Source organism: Lepidothrix coronata, unplaced genomic scaffold (assembly GCF_001604755.1).
Source record: "Lepidothrix coronata isolate B3197 unplaced genomic scaffold, Lepidothrix_coronata-1.0 Scaffold77, whole genome shotgun sequence".
Taxonomy (NCBI): domain Eukaryota; kingdom Metazoa; phylum Chordata; class Aves; order Passeriformes; family Pipridae; genus Lepidothrix; species Lepidothrix coronata.
In genome coordinates, this window is record NW_016690257.1 from 321,528 (window position 1) to 343,436 (window position 21,909).

At 44.0% G+C, this 21,909-nt stretch overlaps 1 protein-coding gene across 1 annotated transcript in view; it reads left to right on the top strand.

Moving 5' to 3' along the window:
* The window catches only part of MYO5B (myosin VB), a 142,504-nt gene that overhangs the window by 87,579 nt on the left and 33,016 nt on the right, over positions 1–21,909 (top strand). Inside the window, exons 18-22 of the mRNA XM_017819736.1 lie at positions 7,172–7,283; positions 8,569–8,780; positions 11,110–11,266; positions 13,925–14,164; positions 18,401–18,640. Of these exons, the coding sequence (XP_017675225.1) occupies positions 7,172–7,283; positions 8,569–8,780; positions 11,110–11,266; positions 13,925–14,164; positions 18,401–18,640 (961 nt within the window). The remainder of the gene's footprint in view (positions 1–7,171; positions 7,284–8,568; positions 8,781–11,109; positions 11,267–13,924; positions 14,165–18,400; positions 18,641–21,909) is intronic.

The following is a 21,909-nucleotide window of genomic DNA, read 5'->3' on the forward strand; positions in this document are numbered from 1 at the left end:
ACTTCTCCTGTGTTGGCCAGTGACCTCTATGGACAGACAAAAACTGGTGATGGGCTTCTTCTTGACCAGCTGAGCCCAAATACTTAAGGAGGAAAAAAGGAAAAAAGAAGAAGAAATTTTTCATAGAAACCAATTCCTCTCTTTCCTCTGCCAATGTGAAAGGGTGGCAGAGGTATGTGGAGATTTAGGTCCTCACTGTGGGGGTCTGACCCTGTTAGAAAACCCAGAATCACCTTTGGGTCTTATCTCAGACGTCTCTAAGGTACTTGTGGAAGTAACTAATAAAAAGTTGCTCCTAAATTTCATGATCTCTAAGCCACAGCGAAGAATTAAAAACTGGCCCATGGGCCATCTTTTATTATTATTTTTGTTGCAGGGCCAAATCTGTCTGTCCTCTTGCAGTGAAAGCCCTAAAGCAATGAAAAAGCTGGTTTTTTTACATGGAAGAGGCCACTGGAAGGCAGCTCTGTGCTAAGCAAGCAGTCACACTCCGCAGTGCAGGTTTGGGGAGCTCTAACTTGAGGGTTGTCCATGAGTTTTGCTACTGGTCTTGTCACGGCTTCAGGGATACCCTGTTCCTCTCCATTCATAACTATACTACAGACTTTTATCCTTTTTCTACTCTTCCAGCTGCAGTTTAGACCCTACAGCACTAAAATCAATGTATAATTAGTAACTGTGGAGGGGGAAAGGAGGGGAGAAACCACTGCAGATCCTGGAGACCAGCCAGGATCTATTTACAGCAAATAATGGATTGTTGCAGAGACCCCTCCACCCTGAAAAACTCAGAAGTGATGCTCTCAGCTCTGCTTGCGTGCTTTTGGTTATGAGACCTTTTCCCAGGACACTGAGAATACATAACTCTTCAATCACTGCAACTTGTCACCTCTTGTTCTTCGTGCAGGGGGGGGGGGAAGGGGTAAATTCCTATTTCAGCCTTTTAGAGTCACCTTCTCCAGTGTTTGTGATGCTTCAAGGACAGATTTTTTCGCGTATTTTAATGTTTCTAGAAGATAATTGTATATAGGAACAGCTCTGCACTAAATAAAATACTCACTTTGGGCTTTGGTAGCTCTTCACCCTCATTGCTCATAAAATTCCAGTCTTGAAAATCCAGACCCAGGAGCTGGACAACATCCTTGAAAGACTGTGAATAATCTGTGTATTTGAATTGGCTTTATAAAGCAGCTTGGGAAAAGGTGCTTCAACAGGATCCTATTTTGTGGGAAATAGTTGCTTCTGCATTTTTATGTGCCATCTGTAAGTGAGCATTGATTTTTCCTCGGTATTTCCTTATATTTTGAGATAAGTTGATTTATATTGGTTGATTAATGATAAAACCAAAAAGGAGAGTTGTTGCTTTAAATTTAAATCCCATGTGAAGGCTCTAAATTTAAACCACTTTAAAATAATAAGAGAAAACCTTGTGAGTTTTGTTTCACTTCGGTGTAAGCAATTTACCTTTAAAGCAATAGGGAATTTTCAAATTTGTTTATCTTAATCTAAGTTTTATTACAGAAGCTGTAGAAAATGTTTACTTTCATCCTGTAGTGCTTACATCTGAATATTTTCCATCATACTGCTACAAGAGTAGCTTTTGAGAGTGATATGGCTCTGGGTCAGAGATCTCTGGATAAAGACACTTTCTGCTCCAATTTCACATCAGCTCCTTCATGGGTTGAAGAATTCAATGTTTTGAGTCTTTAATAATTTTTTTTTTTTTTTTTTTTTTTTTACCTTTAGGAAAATAAATAATTTTTTAATGTAGGTTGTAGTTCCTCAGCCCATGTGAGTCACTGGAAGATGAAGCCATGTGCTCCCCACTTCGGTTGCACCTGGTTTTATTTTACCATTTCCATGGTGCACTGCACTCTGCCTCTGTCTCAAGTAAATTGAAAATGTATCATTTGGTTTGAAATGCTGCGCAGCAGTTAAGAAATTTATTTGTTAGCATGTACATAAATGGCTGTGATGAATGGGCTGTCTGAGGTGTGCAGATAGTAAATCTATCATCAGCTTCCCAGGGTAAAGCGTGGAAGATGTCTCTATGCTATACAACCATTCATCTTCTTTATAGAAACTGGCTGCATAAAGATGAGTCTGTAGAGAATTAATTGGTGTGGATCTCCATGAATCACAAAATACTCTCTAAAATAAGTTTTTAACTTGCGTTTTATCAAAACTCTACATTTTTCTTCTTGCTGGTTCTGGTGGTTTCCAGTCAGTGCTCCAACAGTGACAGTCTCCCACTGTGCCATCACTCTGAATAACCTCACCACTGCAGCCTCTCTGAAATACTGTTGTTGTAATTGTTATGTATTTATAGTTTAAGTATTCTTGGCATTTGGCTGCTTCCCCTGGTCCCTGAATCTGACTGTCAGATGCAGCATTTTTGTATCAATTCAGTGTGAAATCCCAGCTGCTAAACTCCATAAACATTAAACATTTATAATTGAAATCTATCATGGGCATCCTTGGATATAGAGGGTTTTTTTTAATGTAATGTGCCTTTAGCTGTCATTTCAAAGTAACAAAACCTATAAATGACTGTGGCTACCAGCAGTTCTGTTTGCCCACTCCCAAAAAAAGGTGTAATTTGTAAATGGAGGGGTTTTTCCCCTCCTTGTTCTTCTCTTTGAATATATTCCAGCTAATTTCAAGCCAGGCCAGCCTGCATGTTTTAGAGCTAATTGAAAGGCAAATCTGTTCTGCTGCAGTAAACAAGACAAGCGAAATTTTCTCCCTGAACCACAGTTTTAAAAATAATTTCGTGTCAAATCTTGGCTGAGAGATTCAACCTGCATCCCCCTAAACAGGCTTTGGATCCTATGGAAAGATCACTGTAGTCCAGCTCCTCTCTGCTTAAAATTTTGGCCCATTCAGTGAAAGGTACCACGTGGTGCTGGCAGGATTGCTTACACAAAAGGGATTGCTCAGCACATGGGATGGTCTTGGGTGATGGGGTTAATTAATTTAGTTACCCTGAATGGAAACATTTTACAGTAAGTTATTTTAGGCTACCAAAAGAAAACCATATTGTGGTTAAGAGTTTGAAGCTTTGCTGACTTATTATACTCCTTTCAGCTCTTAATTCAGCACACAGCTGTAATCACCCTGAAACAATGGGTTGGAGATATTTTGGGCAGTTGCTGACTGCTAGGAGAGATGCTTTTCAGAGGCTTCCTTAGAATGTCACCCCTGGTTTCTTACACAAGCCCTGCCTTTAATTTGAGGTTGTAATAAACCCAGCTTGGCTCTGCAGCAGAGGGGCTGTGCTTGGGTTCGTAACCCCTTGATTTGGGGCAGGAGCAGCCCCTTTGCTCTGTACCTTGTAGTTTTCCACAAAACATCCCAATCTTGTTCTTTAAAATACAGAAAAAAGAATGAATTTATTTAATAAAAAATAAAATAAATAAAAAAAAAAATTAATAAAAATAAAATTAATTTGTGATGTGTGTTATGGCTTATTCCTTCTTTATAATTCCTGTAAAATGACAAAGAAATTGCTGGGATGACCAAGCTTCCTGCTCCCGGCCAAGCCCTTGAGCATCCTCCTTGCTGCTGGAGCCCAGGGAGGACTTTTTTCCACAGGCATAAGTTATTTTCCTGTATCCTTCCATTCCTTTTATTGCCTTTTCCCCTTAGTGACCTGTGCTAACTTCAAAGCAAAACATAGATGTTTGAGGTTTGGTTGTGCTTGATCTCAGTCCCAAAATTATTCTTTTTTACTTTTGGAAAGTTTGAGAAGCATCTGTCCAGTTCTTCATGTCTCCTTCTTTGTCTTTCTCAGCTGTGCAGGTATAAAAATCCTCCTAATTCCAGCTCTTTCTCTACACCACCTATCTGGATCTTATAACTTGACAATTATATGGAATCGTATTTATTCAGTGGCCCTTGGTGGTTTCCAGGTCCCAGCACTGAGCCATGCCCATGCTGTGTGTTGCGTGGCAGCATCCTGAAAACCTGTGATCTGCATTTTTTTATTTAATACCTGTCAGCAAGTTGAACTGAAGTGTAACCTTCCCATAATGTCTCCCAGCCTGCTAAGCTGTGGGGTGACATGGCACATCCTTTGTCCCCGACTGGGAATCAGTGTGTGGTTTAGCAGGTGGGAGACAAGTTTTCTTCTTTTTCTTTTTTTCTGAAAATGAAAGAAGAGACATATATGTGTGCAGAAGAATAATTTTAAGTGAGCTTCAGTATTTCTGCACCGGTGAGCTCTCCCTTGCAGGGGTGGGGGATCATGTTTGCTTCTCCCAAAGCACGTTGTTGTAAGGAAATTTTATACAGCTTTGAGCCTCAAGAGGTTCAGCGAGGCATGTTACATTAAACCTGAGTGCTTTAATTGTTCCTTTCTCCGGGGAGGATCCTGTAACAGCACCTATGAGCCCCTGCAGCTTTCTTTTGCTTGTGAACTGGGATGGCAAATATTCCGGCACAACTCCTGATGGACCAGCTGAGCCCCAGCCAGGCAGGGATTTTGTGTTGATACTCCATGGACAATAGCACAAGCAGTGTTATCTCAGGGCTGTCATCTCCTGCTGAATCAGCAAGGATGGTGAGAGCGTGAGTTCTGTGCTGTGGATGTGCAGCACTGGGCTGGGAACCTCTGGACGCCACCAGCCCAGATAAACACCTGGGCAGCAATCACTGAGTGTATTCCCTGCCACTTCCAATATCTCATGTGAGACTTACTCCTAAAAAGTGAGTCATTTATGTTCAAGATGGACTCAAATGGAAACACGTGGAAAATCAATTTTTGCCACGTTGTGAAATGAGAGCAACGGGCTCCGAAGAAAGACCCATTATGTAGTGACTTATGATCTATTTTTAAGGAATTCCTGCAGGTGCCTGGCTCCTGCTTGAGAGTGGCTGCGGGATCTCCCTCTCTTTCTCGATGCTGGAAGATGATGGATTTTGCTCTCTGCCCAGCTTGGACCTGTGCCCTCAGTTTCTGGTGTTGCCTCTTCACCATCTGCTCTTACTGGAGGAGCCTGGGTGGCACCTGTAGGATCATTTTTTTCGGCAAATAGCAGCAGTTAATAGTATCAGCACCTAAACTGGCTCGTTTTTCCCCTGATCAAGCTCTCCCTGGCTCGAGCAATACCTCAGCCAGGCAGGATGTCTCCAGCATCGTGTGCTTGGCTGGGTGCCTCGGGCACTGCATGCTCTGCTTCTCCTCTCAGGTTTGATTTGGAACTGTGTAAACCTCAGACGTGCTTAAAATGAAAATGGGTTTTATTTGCACAAAGCAAAGTGGGAAATGTAATTATAAAACCGAGGCACTGGGAAAGCAAAGAGAAAGCGAGTTCAGGCTTAAACCCTACAGGACACAAAGTTCATAGTCTTGCATAATCTTTGAGTTCAGTTTTCATCCCAGAGAGAGCTCCTCATAGCTGGTATCTTAGTTTTTTTGTTGACAATCCAGTACTTTTGGTCATTTGAAGGCGGGATGGGGATTAAATCAGCGCTGAATCTGGATGCTCCAGAACTAATCTGAGCAATCCGAGTATTGGAAATCCTCTCACGACAATTTCCCTCATTCTTCTGTCTCCAGGAGCTCTCCACCTTACCTTTGGCTTCAGGTGCAGTACCGAGCGTTCCCTAGTTTTTGCCAGTCCCATATTCTTTGCCAGCTGTGTTCCATGCAGGAGTTGCATGTCGCTTCCCAATCCTTATCAGTCCATTTTCCCCCCTTTTTCTCCATTCTGTTTGCAAACACTTTCTTCTACTGTACTCTTTCAATCAGACTATTGCTTTTAATCAGACTGTCTTTCCTCCCCCGACTGCATTTTCTGAAGTGACGTGAAACTGTGTTGGTCGTGTATTTTGAAATAAACAATATGCCTGTCTAAGTAAATACCCCATCTTCCAATCTTCAAGATGTCTCATGAGAGGTATCTGCAGCTGATAGCTGATGATTGTGCAGGTCCTTTGTTTTATGGAGTGTTTTATAGAGGTGGTAGCCTTGGCTGCTCGGGTGGTGTGGTGTCTCGCCCAGCCCCACCACTGCAGACTAGCCAAGGATAAGGACCTACCACGAGCATCACTCTGGGCATTTACAATTTATTTTTCCTTTCTGCCCGCTCCTCTCTTAATCTCTATAAGTGGAAAATTAGGAAGAATTTAGTGTAATGACACAAAAAATACAGGCGTTTATGGGGCTGCTGGGTGCAGGAGGTGTTTATAGCAGCTCTTCATGCAGTGTGTTCTCATCCTGGCTGCCACAGCATCCATGTGGGTGAGGATCAGGCTCACAGGTGGTTGAATAAGGGCAGGAACCAAATTCTCTGCAATTCTTTCCAGTCTCCCTTTGATGTTTGTTATTTTTTTTAAATAACGATGACCGCTCTGGACATCGCTGGAAAAGCCTGATGTTTTAATTAAAAACTCAGGTTTTGAGGGCATTTATAACTCACTATGTTAAATTACAGAAGACTGAAACTTGGCAGATGCTGAAGCAATTTCAGGATCCCAGTCTGCAGGCTCTACATCTAACAGGAGCAGCAGGAGATGTTATTTCCTAGCAGTAGGATGCAGTGCTCTAATTCCTTCAATTAGTGTTGCCTGTTTGGAAGCTTCGCTGCTGGTGACAGTGAGGCATCTTCCAAGGGGCTGGCTTTGTCTTTTCAGCATCAAAAGATTTTATGTTTGTTTCCAGGGCCTATATCACAGACCTCAAGGTGGAGCAGTTAATGAATTAATTTGTTCTAATCGATATTAAGCAAAATTTGGAAACACGAAATAAAAAAGCATATCTTTTTAATTCATTCTCCGTGACTATCAAGATTGCTTTTTTTCGGCCAGTCGGAACATACCTGATTTCTCCAAAATTATCATCTCCTTCCTGAAGGGAACGGAGTTGTTGCATTTGAGTGGTAAAGTGCAGCAGACTGGGAAGCACATCAGGAGGACTGAAAACAAGGTGATCCGTGGCCTTTCTGTTCCAGGCTAGAAAGGCCCTGATAAGGTCATTCAGTGGCTGAGAGTGAGGGTCAGGTTGAGGGTGACCAAGCTCCTTTCAGGTGTCTTTGATCCATTCTGTGGGTAGTGGTGAGAGATCCCCCAAAATATGAGTTTTGTGTTTTGACTCACCTATGACTCCAAACGCTTTATTTTAGGGAAACATTGCCAAGCATGCAGACTAATCCAGTGCATGCTTTGCTTTCAGGTGGTCCTACCACGACTTTTTAAAGAGGTATCGTGTGCTTATGAAGAAGACAGACCTCGGTAAGAACGACAAGAAGCAGATCTGTAAGACCCTGTTGGAAGACCTCATTAAGGTGAGCGGGGACCAGATCTTTGGCAATGATTTTAACAGCGCAGAAGTTGGTGGCCTTCGTGTGATCTGAAGTTGCTGCTCCTGCTCCAGCTTCACCTGCTGCTTGTGCAGGTGCTTCTTCATCCCAGGCAGCCTGGGGATTTTTCCAAAATGAGATAATCTTGCAAGGAGGCAGAGGGAGCAAGCATGACATGGGATCTCATGGTTGTGGTCAAGATGCATGTACCATTCCAGTGCTGGTGAAGTCCTGAGTTTGCTGTCACTGGCTGGACATGATCAACTGGCCACTTTTTAAAAATGTGACATCCCAACCCCTCCTTCTGTTTTTGGCTAGCCATAGCTGGAGCATGTGTTAGAGCTCCAGCTTGGGACAACATCATGAACCTTAATGAATCATTAAATTACTCTTTGCCTTAACGAGTAAGAGAAAAGTGCAGTAAATGCCTTATCTTGATGTATGGGAGACTTGTAATAACCCTATGTGGAAAAAGCATCCCACAGATTGGGATTCTTTTCCCATAAGCAAATTGGAAGTTTTTGTCCCCTCTCCTTACCAAAACCTTGCCGCTCCTCCGTGCTTTATTTTTAAATACCAAATGTGCACGCAGAGGTTTCTTCCTGTGGGGTAGCCCGGAATTTGCACAACACCTTAGCCAGGTTTTAATGTTTGATCTCTTGGTTTTCCTGTGGTTTTTGAGGAGTGTACCTAACTGGGTTCCTCTCTGCAAAAGCTGTTTTCCTTATGCACCAAGTGTTTCCCTTGGCTGCAGCACCTTTTGAATGACTTTGCAGATGAAAACATTGATCTTTTTTAGAAACAAATCCTTTCTTTAAATGCTCTGATGTTGGATTTTTGGTTTAGAATGTGTCCCTGCCCATGACAGGGGCACTGGAACTAGGTGATCTTTAAGGTCCCTTCCAACCCAAAGCATTCTAGGATTCTATGATTTCTCTATTCAACCTTAAAGAAACCCAAGAAAAAAACCAAACAAACCAAATACAAACCAAACCAAACCAAAAACTTCCCAAGCCATTCAAAATCTGTGTAAATACATGGAATTTAAGACTGAATTGTAGTGCTTGAGTAGCTTGGGGTCTAATAATATCTTCATCACCCAATTAAGAAGGGATGTGAGCTGACAAATTTTATTCAAAGGGGGGTTTTTACTCGTATCTTACTGAGCAACACAGACTGAAAACAAACAAACAAACAAACAAATAATGTTTAATTTAATGTTTAATTTAATGTTTTAATTAAATTTCGTTTCCCTTGTGCTTTTGAAAAGGATCCAGACAAGTTCCAGTTTGGACATACCAAGATCTTCTTCCGCGCAGGCCAGGTGGCGTACCTGGAGAAACTGCGGGCAGACAAGTTCAGAGCTGCCATCATCATGATTGAGAAGACGGTGCGGGGGTGGCTGCAGAGGGTCAAGTACCAGAGGCTGAGACAAGCCACAGTCGTCCTCCAGCGCTACACACGCGGGCACCTGGCACGGAGGTGGGTCGTGGGGAGCCCTCCGAGGAAAGGGCTGACTGGGAACTCGAGTGTAAAAAAACGCCTCTGCCCGCTCGTGTTTTCGATTTTCCGTCTTGTAGGTCTTCAACTTGAGGTTTTTGTACAAAAAAACCCCTTTGAAAGCGCCCTGCATGGGGTGTTGCCTTTTAACCCCTTGAATGTAAGGCACGTACTGTGCATGTGGATAACAATGTAGTGAAAGTTTCTGTGCTGAAGTCAGGACTTGTTCCTGGTCCCTCTCTTCAGCTTTACTTAGGGGCAAGAGATAAAAATTCTTTGCCTCAGACTGGTTTCATGTCTACACTAGTTTAATTTCTAGGTGCTGGGCCAAGGTCATAGCGTAGGCAACTGGGTTATAATCAGATGACTAAAGTACTCTGAAGTATTTAGGTGAAGGTATTTCGCAGAACTAATATTTTCCTGGGACTACCTATGGTAAAGGGCATTTGGATCAGCCAGGGAGCAGTTGGCTAGTTGATATGCACTGTCTTCTGCAGGGACCAGCTTTGTGCCTCCTTAATGTCCAAGGGGAGCTCTCAGGATTGATTGGCTGTATCCTTTTTAATGAGAAAAATCACTCCGAATCACTGGCAGTGGGTCTGTTTGCAGTACAGTATAACAGAGCTCGGTGTTTAACTCTTCGTGTGAAGGAACCTCAAGCTCCCTCGTGCCAGTGGCTTGCTGGGATTTCTGTAGATAACACTGTGCTGGGCTGCTGGTGTCAGATGTGTGGTGAATGTGAGGGAGCAGAAAAGCAAAGGAATAGTGTCCCAACACAGCGATCACTTTCCATCTTTTGCCCCTTATTCAAGTCTGACACTGCTGTGTACAGTCACACTGTGTTTTGGAAGAGCGTCAGAGGTACTGGCTGAATTTGTGGTGTTACTTGTGATTGTGAAAGGGATTGGTGTCTTGGAGAATCTAGGGATGAGAAGGTCTAGGAGAAGCAAAGATGGGCAGTTTGGTGACTTTTATTTAAAACTGAGCGTGGGTTTTTCTTGTATTCATAAGTCCACATTACTTCTCTAGAAGTCCACGTACTTCTCTTTGCCAGCCTTGCAGCCTTGGACAAGGCAAATGAGACCTAAGCAATAAGGGAAAGGTTAAGGAAAAGGGAGAGTTGGAAGTGTTCAAGGCCAGGTTGGGCAGAGCTTGGAGCAACCTGGTCTAGTGGAAGGTGTCCCTGCCCATGGCAGGGGGGTGGATGGAGCTGAGCTTTAAGGTCCCTTCCAACCCAAACCATTGTGAGATTAACTTGAGCCTCTCAGACGGGCTCTCCATACACACCTACAGACTTGGACTTTACATCTCACTTTGCATCAGTCAACCATTCCTCTAGGGAGAGGAGGAGGGATGCCTGCTAATGTCAAAGTGATGGGATATGAGCTAAAAGAGAGGCTGGAAGCAGACATGTAAAAACCACCTACTGCAGTGTTTCTTCTTTATGATTTTTCAGTTCCCCTCTTCATGCAGGTTTCATAGGGAATGGATGGCATCTGAATAACTGCTGTCTCCTCTTTTTGGAGACAGACCATCCCTTATCCTCTTTAGTAAGCCCTGGTTCAGCAGGTCCTAATGAGAAGCTATTGACCTTGATCAAGTGAATATATAAACCAATACGATGTGGCTCTTAGTTTTGATGAGCTTTTCACAAAATAGAAGTGGATCTGTATAGTGCTTCATGCTGAGAGCAATAAATGAATCATAAATTCAGCAAAACAAGCTACTTATCAAATGAAATGGAGGTCCTATGGGCATTTATTAACTGGTGTAACAACAAATTGAGCATGAGTTCAGTTGGGGAGTGGGAGCCACGTGGTGGAGAGTTGACCACATCCCTTATTATTTACTCTCCGTGAATTGCTTGAGGCTCTGCTCACAAATGCTGCCAAACCAGTGCACACCAGTTGAAATGTCAAATCTGTTTGCTGCTGTTTTCACTGAGTCAGTAGGTACCCCATGCAAAATGGGCTTTTTATAGTTAGGGAAGTGATGGAGCCAACCGTGACATTGATTGGCTCGGGTAAATAAGGCAGAGAGATCAAACCAGGAAAAGCCTGGGGAAATACTTGTTTTCAATGCTGTTTGGGAACAATGAGGGGTGTTGATTTGTGGCTCCAGTGGTCCTGGGTTCCATAGATGCTGCCTGATAGCGTGGAGATTTCCTTAGCCCTACTGTTGGGGTGCTCTTTCCTGAATGCCATCAAGCTGCTTTTGGACGAACAGTTTTTATCTCTGTCCAGTTTAAAACTTATTAGACAGAAAGAAGGGGAGTTTGTTTTTCTGCTAAGCTTTCTCCTGTGCTTTGCAGGCTTGCTGAGCACCTGAGAAGGGCGAGAGCTGCCATCATCTTGCAGAAGCAGTTCCGAATGCTGCGGATCCGCCGAGCTTTCCAGAGGGTCCGCAACTCCACCATCACCATCCAGGCTTTTGCTCGGGGAATGTTCGCCAGGAGGACTTACCACCAGGTACAGCACCTCCACGGACTGTCTTTGTGTTACGAAAGAGTGGGAAGAGCCTCTGTGTTTACCTTTGCTGCCACAGCACTGTGATGTGTTTATTGTGGCTGTTTTGATGTTTACGAAGCCGACAGCCTCTGGTGTTTCTGGGGAGCAGGCAGCGACAGTGAGCATTGCTGTTTAAAGCTGTGTAAGGAGAAAAAAAAGATTTTGGCAGCAGCACCTCGGTGGAGCAGTTAAATGAAGTCAGTCATTCAGGTGCTGGAAGGCACTGTGGAAATCTGGAAATGTCATTTGATCTAACCTGTTCTCTGCTAAAACCTCCCTGGCCAACTGAATCTGTGCCTGAGCTGTGCTGCGGGTGCTGTTTCCAGGAGAGTAGGAAGACAAGAAGGGTCTGTCAGGGAAGGCAACAAGTAGTTTATTGATAGAAATCTCCCTTTAATTAGTTCTCTTCTCTAGCTTTCTGTGTTAAACCGGGACCTGAATGCAAAGAACTGAAAGTTTCATGACAGCAGTGATACAGTGAGAAACCATAGAGTCCTAGAGAGGTTTGGGTGGGAAAGGACCTTCAAGTTCATCTCTTTCCATTGCCCTGCCATGGGCAGGGACACCTTCCACTAGACCAGGTTGCTCCAAGCCCTGTCCAACCTGGCCTTGGAAACTTCCAGGGATGGGGCAGCCACAGCTTCTCTGGGCAACCTGTGCCAGGGCCTCACTACCCTCACAGCCAGGAATTTCTCTGCAATCCCTGATCTAACCCTGCCCCCTGTCAGTGTGAAGCCATTTCCCCTTGTTAAAATTCCTTCTCCAGCTATTGTCTGTCAGGAAACTGAGAACAGCTCTGAGGAATCTTTTGTCCACTCCTCAGATCCAGCACTGTTTTGGTGGTCCCTAAACTTATACCTAACTGGGCCATGGGCCTACTTGAAGAATTGAGAAGAATGATGAGACAGGAGGGGAAAGCCTTCTGCTGGGGATGGTGGAGGTTACCTGGACACCTGGTGACCTACCAGATAGATCAGGGTTGTCCTCTAAGACAGACCAGCTGGGTGCTGGTGATAGGGAATTTGTGCTGCCACTGCTTTTTCAGCATTTGTTTTTCAAATTGGAAGCCTCTGCAGGGGTGGCAGCTGGTCAAGAAGTTAAACCCTCTGAGGTTAAAGGTAGCCCAAATCTTAACAAGGTGTAGAAGTTGGCTGAAGTCCAGGCCTCGCAAATCTGAACGTCCTTAATCTCTGGAGCACCTGGGTGTAGGTGCAGGATATAGGTATTGGTTCAAGTGCATGTTCAGCAACAGGTGCAGAGTGGTGGGGGATGCTCCTTGGGGTCAGGGCATGCCCAGTGCCCACCAAAACTTTGCTTTAAGGCTGGAATAGGTCCCCAAGACAGTGCAGTGGGGTTTCTTGTATCTCTTTGGGCACCCCCAGTTTCTCCATCTATGAATGCCAGGGCTGGAGACGTACAAAGCTCATTTCCCAGTAACTCCTGCTGCATCCTAAGTTCACACAATCCCTTTATTCTGAATTAAAATTTGCAATTGCAAAGAAAGCCTTAGGGTGAAACAAAATATTTGTAAGAGAACCTGAGAGAGTACCTTTTCTGAGACAAGTTATCCCAAACTAATAACAGCAGTGTCTTGTAATCTTCAAATTCTCCTGCTATTTATTTCCTTATCAGACTGAAGCATAGATGAGCATAAGGAAGTTATTAACAACATGCTGGTTGTATCTCTAATATGTCAGCATTCAGTTGTAGAGGAAGGAATTGAATTGCCACCTACTGAAAAGATTGTAATAAATTTTGGGGAAGAAATTCAATGCACAAGCACCAGAAATTTCACAAAACCCTAGATAAAGGTTCCTAGAAGTTTAATTGTGTGACTGCAGACTGTAGTGAAAGGAGCCAGGGTTTTATTTGAAGGTTATTCACATGATAAGAAATCCCACCAGGAGAGCATTTATCTGCAGTAAAAATTATCATAATGTGGGGGTGGAACACAGAAAAAAAATCTACAGACCTGTTCTGGTGTGAGTTATATCTGATGCTGAAGGGCCGGTAAGTTTGTTGCTAAGTGTTTGTGTGTCTGTTAATGGCTGTTTATTCTGCTGGCTGTGGATCTCAGTAGTATTCTGAGGTGGTCCATGAAGCCTCCCTTGAGCCCAGATGCCCCCTGTTCCCATCAAGTTCTCTACTCACCAACCAGGATCATACACCCTCACGTCACTGGCCAAGCAGATCTTGACTTGTTTTAGAGAGCCAGGCTCCTAAGAGAGGTCTGGATGTGTCAAGCACAGTATCTGGAAAAACCTTTCTTGTGTGGGGGGAATTGAGGTCCTGTCTGTGACAGAGGATGCCTTTATCTCCAGCCATCACCCCGTGCACCTACCAGGACACTCCTTGGAGGAGAAGCCCTTCCAAAGGCAGTTGTTTGTTGAGTGCTGTGTTGCAGCCAAACCAGGGCTGCTGCTACCTGTACAGGTGACTTCCCATGAATGGCCATAACCTGAAGGGAGCTAGATTTAGATGGGATATTAGGAAGGATTCCTTTGCCGTGAGGGTGGCGATATGGTCTCTAAGGTCCCTTCCAACGCAAGCCATTTCATGGTTCTATGATTCTGTGACTTTCCTCCTTCTGATTGTCCCGTTCCTGCCCATGCTGTGCAGATCCTGGCGGAGCACAAAGCCACCATCCTGCAGAAATATGCCCGGGGCTGGCTGGCCCGCACACGCTTCCACAGGGTGCAGGCTGCCACCATCGTCCTGCAGTGCTACTACCGGCGCATGAAGGCCAGGCAGCAGCTGAAGGCACTCAGGATCGAGGCCCGCTCAGCTCAGCACCTGAAGAAGCTCAACGTTGGCATGGAGAACAAGGTGGTCCAGCTCCAAAGGAAGATCGATGAGCAGGTACGTCCCGAGCTGTGTTGCGGCGAGTGCGGTCATGCTGCCGCTTTGCCTCTGTTTTGTTGTCCTTCCCAGGAAGGGTTTTATCTTTCCATGTTGTCTGGTAAGGGTGTCGTGTTGGTGGCAGCCTTCGCTGCTTCTGGCCTGGCATTTGTAAGGGTGGGACACCACCATGGGAGTGCAGATGCGCTTGGATCTTGGGTCTCCCCCTTGCTCAGGGAGCTGCAAAAGCTGCCATGAAATTGTCGTGAGAACTGCCCAGAAGGGCTCAGAGGAGGAAGGTAAAATGGCTGTTTCGAAAGCTGTTGCTTGAAAACCCAAGCCAGCTCCATGTGAGATCCCGATGTCAAAGGGGTTTGGGGCTGGGTTGTTCTCCTGTGCTTCCCGCTTTACAAGCACCGAGGGTGCAGAGTCTCTGCCACAGCTGATTGTATGAACTGTGTGTCTTATGAGTCACCTTCCCTAGAAGATAAACTGTAATTTGAGTAAATACTTCGCAAAGTAATTTGAGCGTGTTTGTGTTACTAGACATAGCAACTCTTCAGAAGTAAGAGCCATGGTGAGGGGTGGGATGGTGGGGTGGAGATGCCTGTGTGGGTGACTTGATGGTCTTACTGTGACTCCTTGATGGCAGGGAGGTCTTCAGCAATTGCCATTTGTTATTAATGAGCTGCAGAATAACGGTTTGATTACACACTTAGGAGAAGGGTTTTCCAACTATTAATGTAAGCAAGTCACTCTGATAAATACCCTCTGTGTTGCTGTACGAGGACTTCAGGGTGAGCATAAGAAACGCTGAGTGGGACCTGCATATCAACAGGTAATTTCATATCTACTTGTGTCCTCCAACAGACCTTTTACAGGCAGAAGAACATTCCCTTTGAGTCAGGATAACGAGTGCCAGTTAGTAGTAATTGTGGTTTTTCATTCTGGGATGTTGTCAGGGACCCTTATACATCATACCTGGCTTCCTCGCCACCTTAAATCTCTCCATCCCTGAATGACTTGAGCAGTCCTGTGATGGAGATGATGAGGAGTGACTCTGCATTGGCTCAGATACTGCAGAGTCAGGATACCCTGGGATTTGCATTACTGCTGGCAGCCTTCATTGCAGTATTAATTGGCTGCAAAGTGTGCACTGCAGCCGAGTCTGACTTTCAGACCCTGGTGTTTAATTTTAAAATGCCTGTTTGCCTACTTATATTTTGCAAACAGTAGCTTTGGAATGGAAAACCTTAAGCATAATGTTTGATATGACCCTTTATCTGGAGGGTATTCAGTGGAATTAAATAGGATGAGTCATTTGAGGTCCAGATATTTGGGCTGAACTTGTGCAATGAGTGTGAACGTCAGTGTTAGGCCTGCTGAGCTGCTGGGCTTGGCCCTGGAGCAGCAGTATTAATTTTTAGTTTACATTCTTCCCCAGTTCATTACCAATTTACTGCTAGGAAAAGTGCGTGAATAGAACAATAAAGAAAAAAACCCAATATTTGGTTAACATTGGCTTCCTGTCATGGATTATGAAAGCAGCAGAAGGGTTTGCTTTAGGGAAGGAGTCACGGAGAGCTTTTAACTAGGCAGAAATAATGGTCTGTACCTCATCTTGCTCTCTCTTGGTCTCTGCACAGGCCATTTTGAAGCAGTTTCTTTGATGCTTTCTGTGTAACTTTTGCAGGGAAGGATTGCTGCTTTGTGTTACTCATGTTAGTCTGTCCAGTGAGCTGATTTTAACCATCCTTCCAGTACTGCCAGGTTTCTCTGGGATGCTTTGGAAGTGCTAATGAGCACCATTACAGTGGACTTTCTTTTCAGTACGTTGAATTTATTTTTTTCTGGCACAGTGAGTTTGCTGCATGGTAGTTTCCCTGAAGGATCTTGCTAATCTATAAACACAACCTTTGGAAATACCAATTAGCTTTCTAAGAAAAAAAGAGTATATACCAGGTAACCTGGAGAGCTGCAGTTGTATCATTTTCTAAATAGCTGTGGACGAAAATGTTTCTATTTCTGCTGCTTTAGCTCATGCATGAGTAGAGATGCAATACTCCATGTGCCCCTGAGGAAGAGAAGATCTTTGAAAACATTAAAACCTTTTCTTGTATGTCAGCCTTGGCTCACATGCTCTGGCATCCGTCTCTGGAATAGTTTAATTCAGTTTTTGAATCAGGTGAAGGATTTTTTTGCACACACAAGAAAGGTTTAAATCTATTTTGCTGCTAAACATCCTCACTGGACCACTTTTTTTTTCTAATTACCTTAGACCAATTTTTACTTTTTCTTCCCAGGGTTTTTTTTTCAGTTGAGTTTCTTTAAATCTACATGTTGTGCCTGCCTGAGATACTTTCAAGGCTGGTAACTAATTTAGTGTTACATGTTCATGCAGCTAATAATAAGATTCACAGTGTGGTCTCCATACTATCTCTACAAGCAGTAGTATCTCCACGAGCATTTATTGAATAAAACTAGTTTGAGTAGGAATAGTGATGAATTTGTTGCCTCTGCCATTGGTAGCAAAATTAACTAAAATTATTTAAAAAACCCAAACAACTAGGTTGGGTTGAAACCAGGACTCTCACAGCTCTGCAGGGCTGGATAATGATGGAAAATAAAGCAAGTTCAAGTTTAACAAGGTCTGTTGAGCAATCTCTGATTGCAGTGGGGAGCACCCCAGTAAACGCATGTCTCTGGTAGCTAATAACAAGAAAAAGCAATTCCTGTGCATTTATCTGGTTTCTGCTTGGAAATCTCCATTGGCTGGTACGTAAAACCATATACAGAAACCTTGGCACAGAAGGTTCTGCAAATGGATCTCTTTGGAAATATCTTTGGAACTCTCCTATGGAGCCAGGCTGGGAGGGCTGGGGGTGTTCACCTGGAGAAGAGAAGGATCCAGGGAGAGCTGAGAGCCCCTTCCAGGGCCTAAAGGGGCTCCAGGAGAGCTGGAGAGGGACTGGGGACAAGGGATGGAGGGACAGGACAAGGGGGAATGGCTTCCCACTACCAGAGGGCAGGGAGAGATGGGATACTGGGAAGGAATTCCTGTCTGTGAGGGTGGGGAGGCCCCAGCACAGGTTTCCCAGAGAAGCTGTGGCTGCCCCTGAATCTTTGTAAGTGTCCAAGACCAGTTTGGACAAGTCTTGGAGCAACCATGTCTAGTGGAAGGTGTCTCTGCCCATGGTAAGGGAGTGGAAGTGGATGATCTTTAAAGTCCCTTCCAACCTCAACTATTCTAGGATTCTATGAAATGCCTTTGGTCACGCAGAAATTATAATTTCCTACATGCAGAATTTTGATGTTCATTAATAATTCATTAGGAGGGAGCAAAGGAAAAAATGTTAATATCTCTCATTTACTTGTTTTTCCATTTTAGATGTGTGTTAATCTTGCTTCAGTTCACTGAGACTCTACATTGGGAGGTCACCTAAAGAGGGGCCAAAAGTATGATCAGAGCAAACTTCAAAAACCAGACTGCATTTTAAGTTTCAAAATGGTTCTTTTGCTGCCGTGGTTATCTACCTAATGTTAGCAAAGTTAACGTGGTAGGGTCTTAACAAAGCTCTTGGTGTGTTGTGAATTAGCTGACGTTTCTGGGGCTGACTAATAATGATGGTGTTTATTAGTCACAATGTCATTGACTTTGATTTGAAGCACAAAAAAACAAATGAGGCTGCTGAATTTTTGAGTCTGAAAACTTCGGGAGCAAATCACTGCTAAGTGCTTTGAAAGAGAAAACCTGAGCAAATAAGAAGATGACTGAGCAGGCACGTGACTTAAAAGTAGGGAGCTCGAGTATGCAGTTCTTCATTGTCACCTCAGGTTTCTGCGGGCATAGGAGCCAGGAGTAAAAGAGTAAATTGCAAACCAAATATTACAGATTAAAAAAAAAAGAAGCAAACCAATCGCATTAAGCAACAGTGTTTGGAAGCTGTAACAGGAGCGTGGTCTTTTGGTTTGGTTGCCAGTGCTACCAAGCATTGTTTGCCTTTGAGTGGTATCAGTGTAATACCCATTTAACAAATGCTTCTATACTTGTTGCCAAAACATTATTGAGCTTTCAGCACAGTTTAGACATAGCTTTTAGCTTTATGAGCTTTATTAGCATGTACACGGAAATGTTTGTTGTTGTGAGTTTGTTTCCTGCAGCACTCGAGGATTCTGAGCGGTTACTTTTGCAGTGCATCAAAGCAGCGCATGCATTCATGTCACTTATGCTCTTATGTCCTTCTCTTTGGGCTGCAGAACAAGGAATACAAACTCCTGAACGAGCAGCTCTCCACGCTGACGTCAGCCCACTCCTCCGAGGTGGAGAAGCTGAAGAAGGAGTTGCTGCAGTACCAGCAGAGCCAGCGGGGTGATGGCAACCAGCTTCTCAGCCTGCAGGAGGAGATGGAGCACCTCAGGCTGGAGCTGGAGAGGGCTCATGGGGAGAGGAAGGTGGTGGAGGACAGCTACATGCAGGAGAAAGACCTGCTGAGAAAGGTACGTCTGTCTGTCGCATCTCAGGTTGTGCAGGTGGTTATACTGGTGGAAGCTCACTCTTCACGGGTCTGAAGGGGAGAGAGTTTCTATTCTCTGATTAATATTTTTGCTGGTTTTGTTTTTGCTGCTGAATGCCTCTAGAATTTGTCTTTAACCAGCTCATGGGGCAGCAAGGGCAGGTGAATGTCCCTGCAGGGGCAGTGACTACCTTGTGTCAGAAGGATGTCCCACCTTGATGCCTTTTGCACTGCCGACCACAAAGAAACTCCCCAAACCCAAACCCATCTGGAAAACAGGACATTTAATAACCATGGATACCACAGAATCATTAAGGTTGGAAAAGACCTGTAAGATTGCCAAGTCCAACCATCAACCCAGTCCCAGCACTGTATTCACCACTAAACCATGTCCTCAAGTGCCACATCCTCGTGGTTTTTTAATACTTTCTAGGGATGAAGACTCCACCACTTTCCTGAGCGGTCTGCTCCAATGCTTTACAATCCTTTATGTGAAAAAAAATTCCCTATTACCGAACCTAAACCTCCCCTGGCACAACTGGAGCTTTGTTTCTTCTCATCCTGAGCTTCAGGTGTATGCCAGAGCTTCATGTTTATACAGTGATTCATCATGACATGTCGTGCAAAGTATTGGAGAGGGCTGTCATAGATGCTGTAAATATTAGGAAGATGTCCTTCCTCATCCCAGCCCAGGATGGGACACGAGGGTTCAGTTTTTGCCATGGCTGTTGCATCTGGTTGTAGTGGTGTTGTAGGTACACAGAGCTGTGATCTGTGTGAAGATCAGCTTCTCTCTTCCCAGGCAGAAGCACTGCTCCAGCACCACCTAGGCTGGTTGTTATGAGCCTTTACAGGGTTTGGAGCTGGGATATACACTAAATATATTTTTTTTTCTGCTCCTTCATGCAAACTCATAGAATATCCTGAGTAGGAAGGATCCCACAAGGATAATCAACTTCTGTGCTTTATCTCTTGAGGTGGATGTGGTCCAACACTGCCACCATTGTACAAGAAAGAATTCTAGTGGAGGAAGAGACTTCAGAATGGAGAGTTTGTTTTGCAAAGAGTAAAAATGGCCCTTTTGCCCTGAATTTCTTTGCTGGTCAGATTGATTCTGAATAACAACCGTTCTCATAACCTGAAGCTCTAAGATGTGGGTTTGGTTTCCTTCTGCGAATGCTTGTGGCTTCTCAGGTTAAATCCATGATATTTCTTCTGTACCAGCATTTGAATTGAATCTTTGATCTTGCTGTTAGAAAGAATTTAGGGCTTTCTTACTCAATATATTGCAAAGAAAAAGCTGTTTTGCAGCTGTTACTCTGGAACAGCACTTTGTGTGTGACGACCTGAAGATGAGTCACTTTAGGAAATTAAAAAAGAAAAAAAGAACCTGGAATTGGCTGTGTTTTTATTATGGTGAAAGAGTGCCCACATGGGGCTCTTCCAGGGCACTTCATGCAGCACCACCTGCCCTGGCCAACCTTCACTTGCTGCTGAGCACTCAGGTTTGGCTGAGAAGCTGCGGGAACTGTGGTGAGGATTACTTAATCTGAACCATTATCACAACTGAGATGCATTTGTGGGTGTACATCTCAGAAAGGTGAACACCCTGTATACTTGTTGTGTCTTGGCTGGACCAAGAGGTGTCAGGTAATCAGCTACTCCACTCTTTGCGTGTGTGTTTCACCCACGCAGGGAACGTATGAAATCAGTGATTTTCTTTTATCCACCACCAAATTAGAAGATCCGTTTTGGCACAGGACTCCATTCATTATCTGGCTGAAGCATAGGCTTTTAGAGCCAGAAAAGATGCTTTGTTTTGAAGGTGATGCAGGGGGATAAACTGCTTCTCTTTGTACTTGATTGCAAATCCCCTTAGAGCACTCGGAAGGAAGGTTGGTTTAATCACCAAAGAAATGCTTTTAAAAAGCATGAAAACAAAGCAGAAGCTTTGCCTTGCTGTAGAAGTGCCTACAGCAGAGCAAATACTGTGCGTTTTACCATGACAGTAAATGGTTTAATTATAAAACATTTCTAATGAGCAGTGCAGGCTCCCGTTTCTGGCATTAGCTTTCCATTACTCCTTTTGGTTCCTTGTCAGTGGGAAGACAGAGAAGACTTGTTTCCTTCCTGAAAACATTAATTTAGCCAAAACATTTCTCAGGAAAAATTCTGATAAGACGTATTTTGAGTAATTCTAACAAATACCAGAAGCTGGGGAGTGTCTAGAAACTGAACTCAGGTGAGAAGCACTTTTCACCTTCAAGATGAGGATTACACCATGGCCATGGTTGTAGTGGAACACATTTACTCTGGAGATGATTGCCACAGTCATCTCACCTCTGAGTGAGACTGAGATGAGCCTTAATTCTGTAATTTGAGCTGAGGCTGCAGATTCTGCAAATCCCTATCAGTTATGATTTTGTTACTTTAAAAAAACCTTTTAATCTCTTCCTCATAGCTATTCTCTCTGAACCCTTAATTTTGGAATAGCTCTTTTTACTTAATTTTGTGATTAAGTTTAAAACATCAGGTCTGGGTAAGTACCAACAGCCCTTTGTAGGGCTTTTTGTAGCATTGAGTTTCCTCACCTGATGAGATAGGATAATTTCAAAGCCTGGCCAGGAAAATGCTAAATGCCATCATTCTTCCCTCACAAGATTAGGGGAGGACGGGAGGCAGGTCTCCTGAGCTGGTTGTTCCAGCATAACACACACATAAGGGCTGAACCCATCACAAGTGCTCCCTGCTCAGCATCTTCCATATAAATCCTTCAAAGCAGGTGCTGTTGCTTCGAAGCATCTCCAGAGATCTGTTTCCTTTAGAAAGATGAGCAGGAGGTACAAAAGATGCCAGCAGGTACCAGAGATGGAGTTTGTGCTGCTTGGCCATTGTGTAACCTGCTCCTCTTGCCTCCACCTGTGTTTAATGGACTGTTCTCATCTTCAGGGGGCTTGGTTAAACACAGGTTTTGAACTTCGAGCTCATTCCTGTTTCATGTAGAAACAGGAATTCCATAAGCAAGTTGAATGGCTTAAGATCACATCTTAAAAATAGCGGCACCCAATCCGGATTAGAAATTTTAAAACCTCTGAATAATTGTTGTGGATCCTCCTGAGCCTTTCAGTTCTAAGTATCCCTCCATCATTGTTGAAAATACTCCAGATCTGGGCCTGGTTTTCTTTTCTAACCATCATGAATTTTTCTGGGCAGAGGGCTCCTTATGAGTACCCATTAAAGAGCACTAGTAAA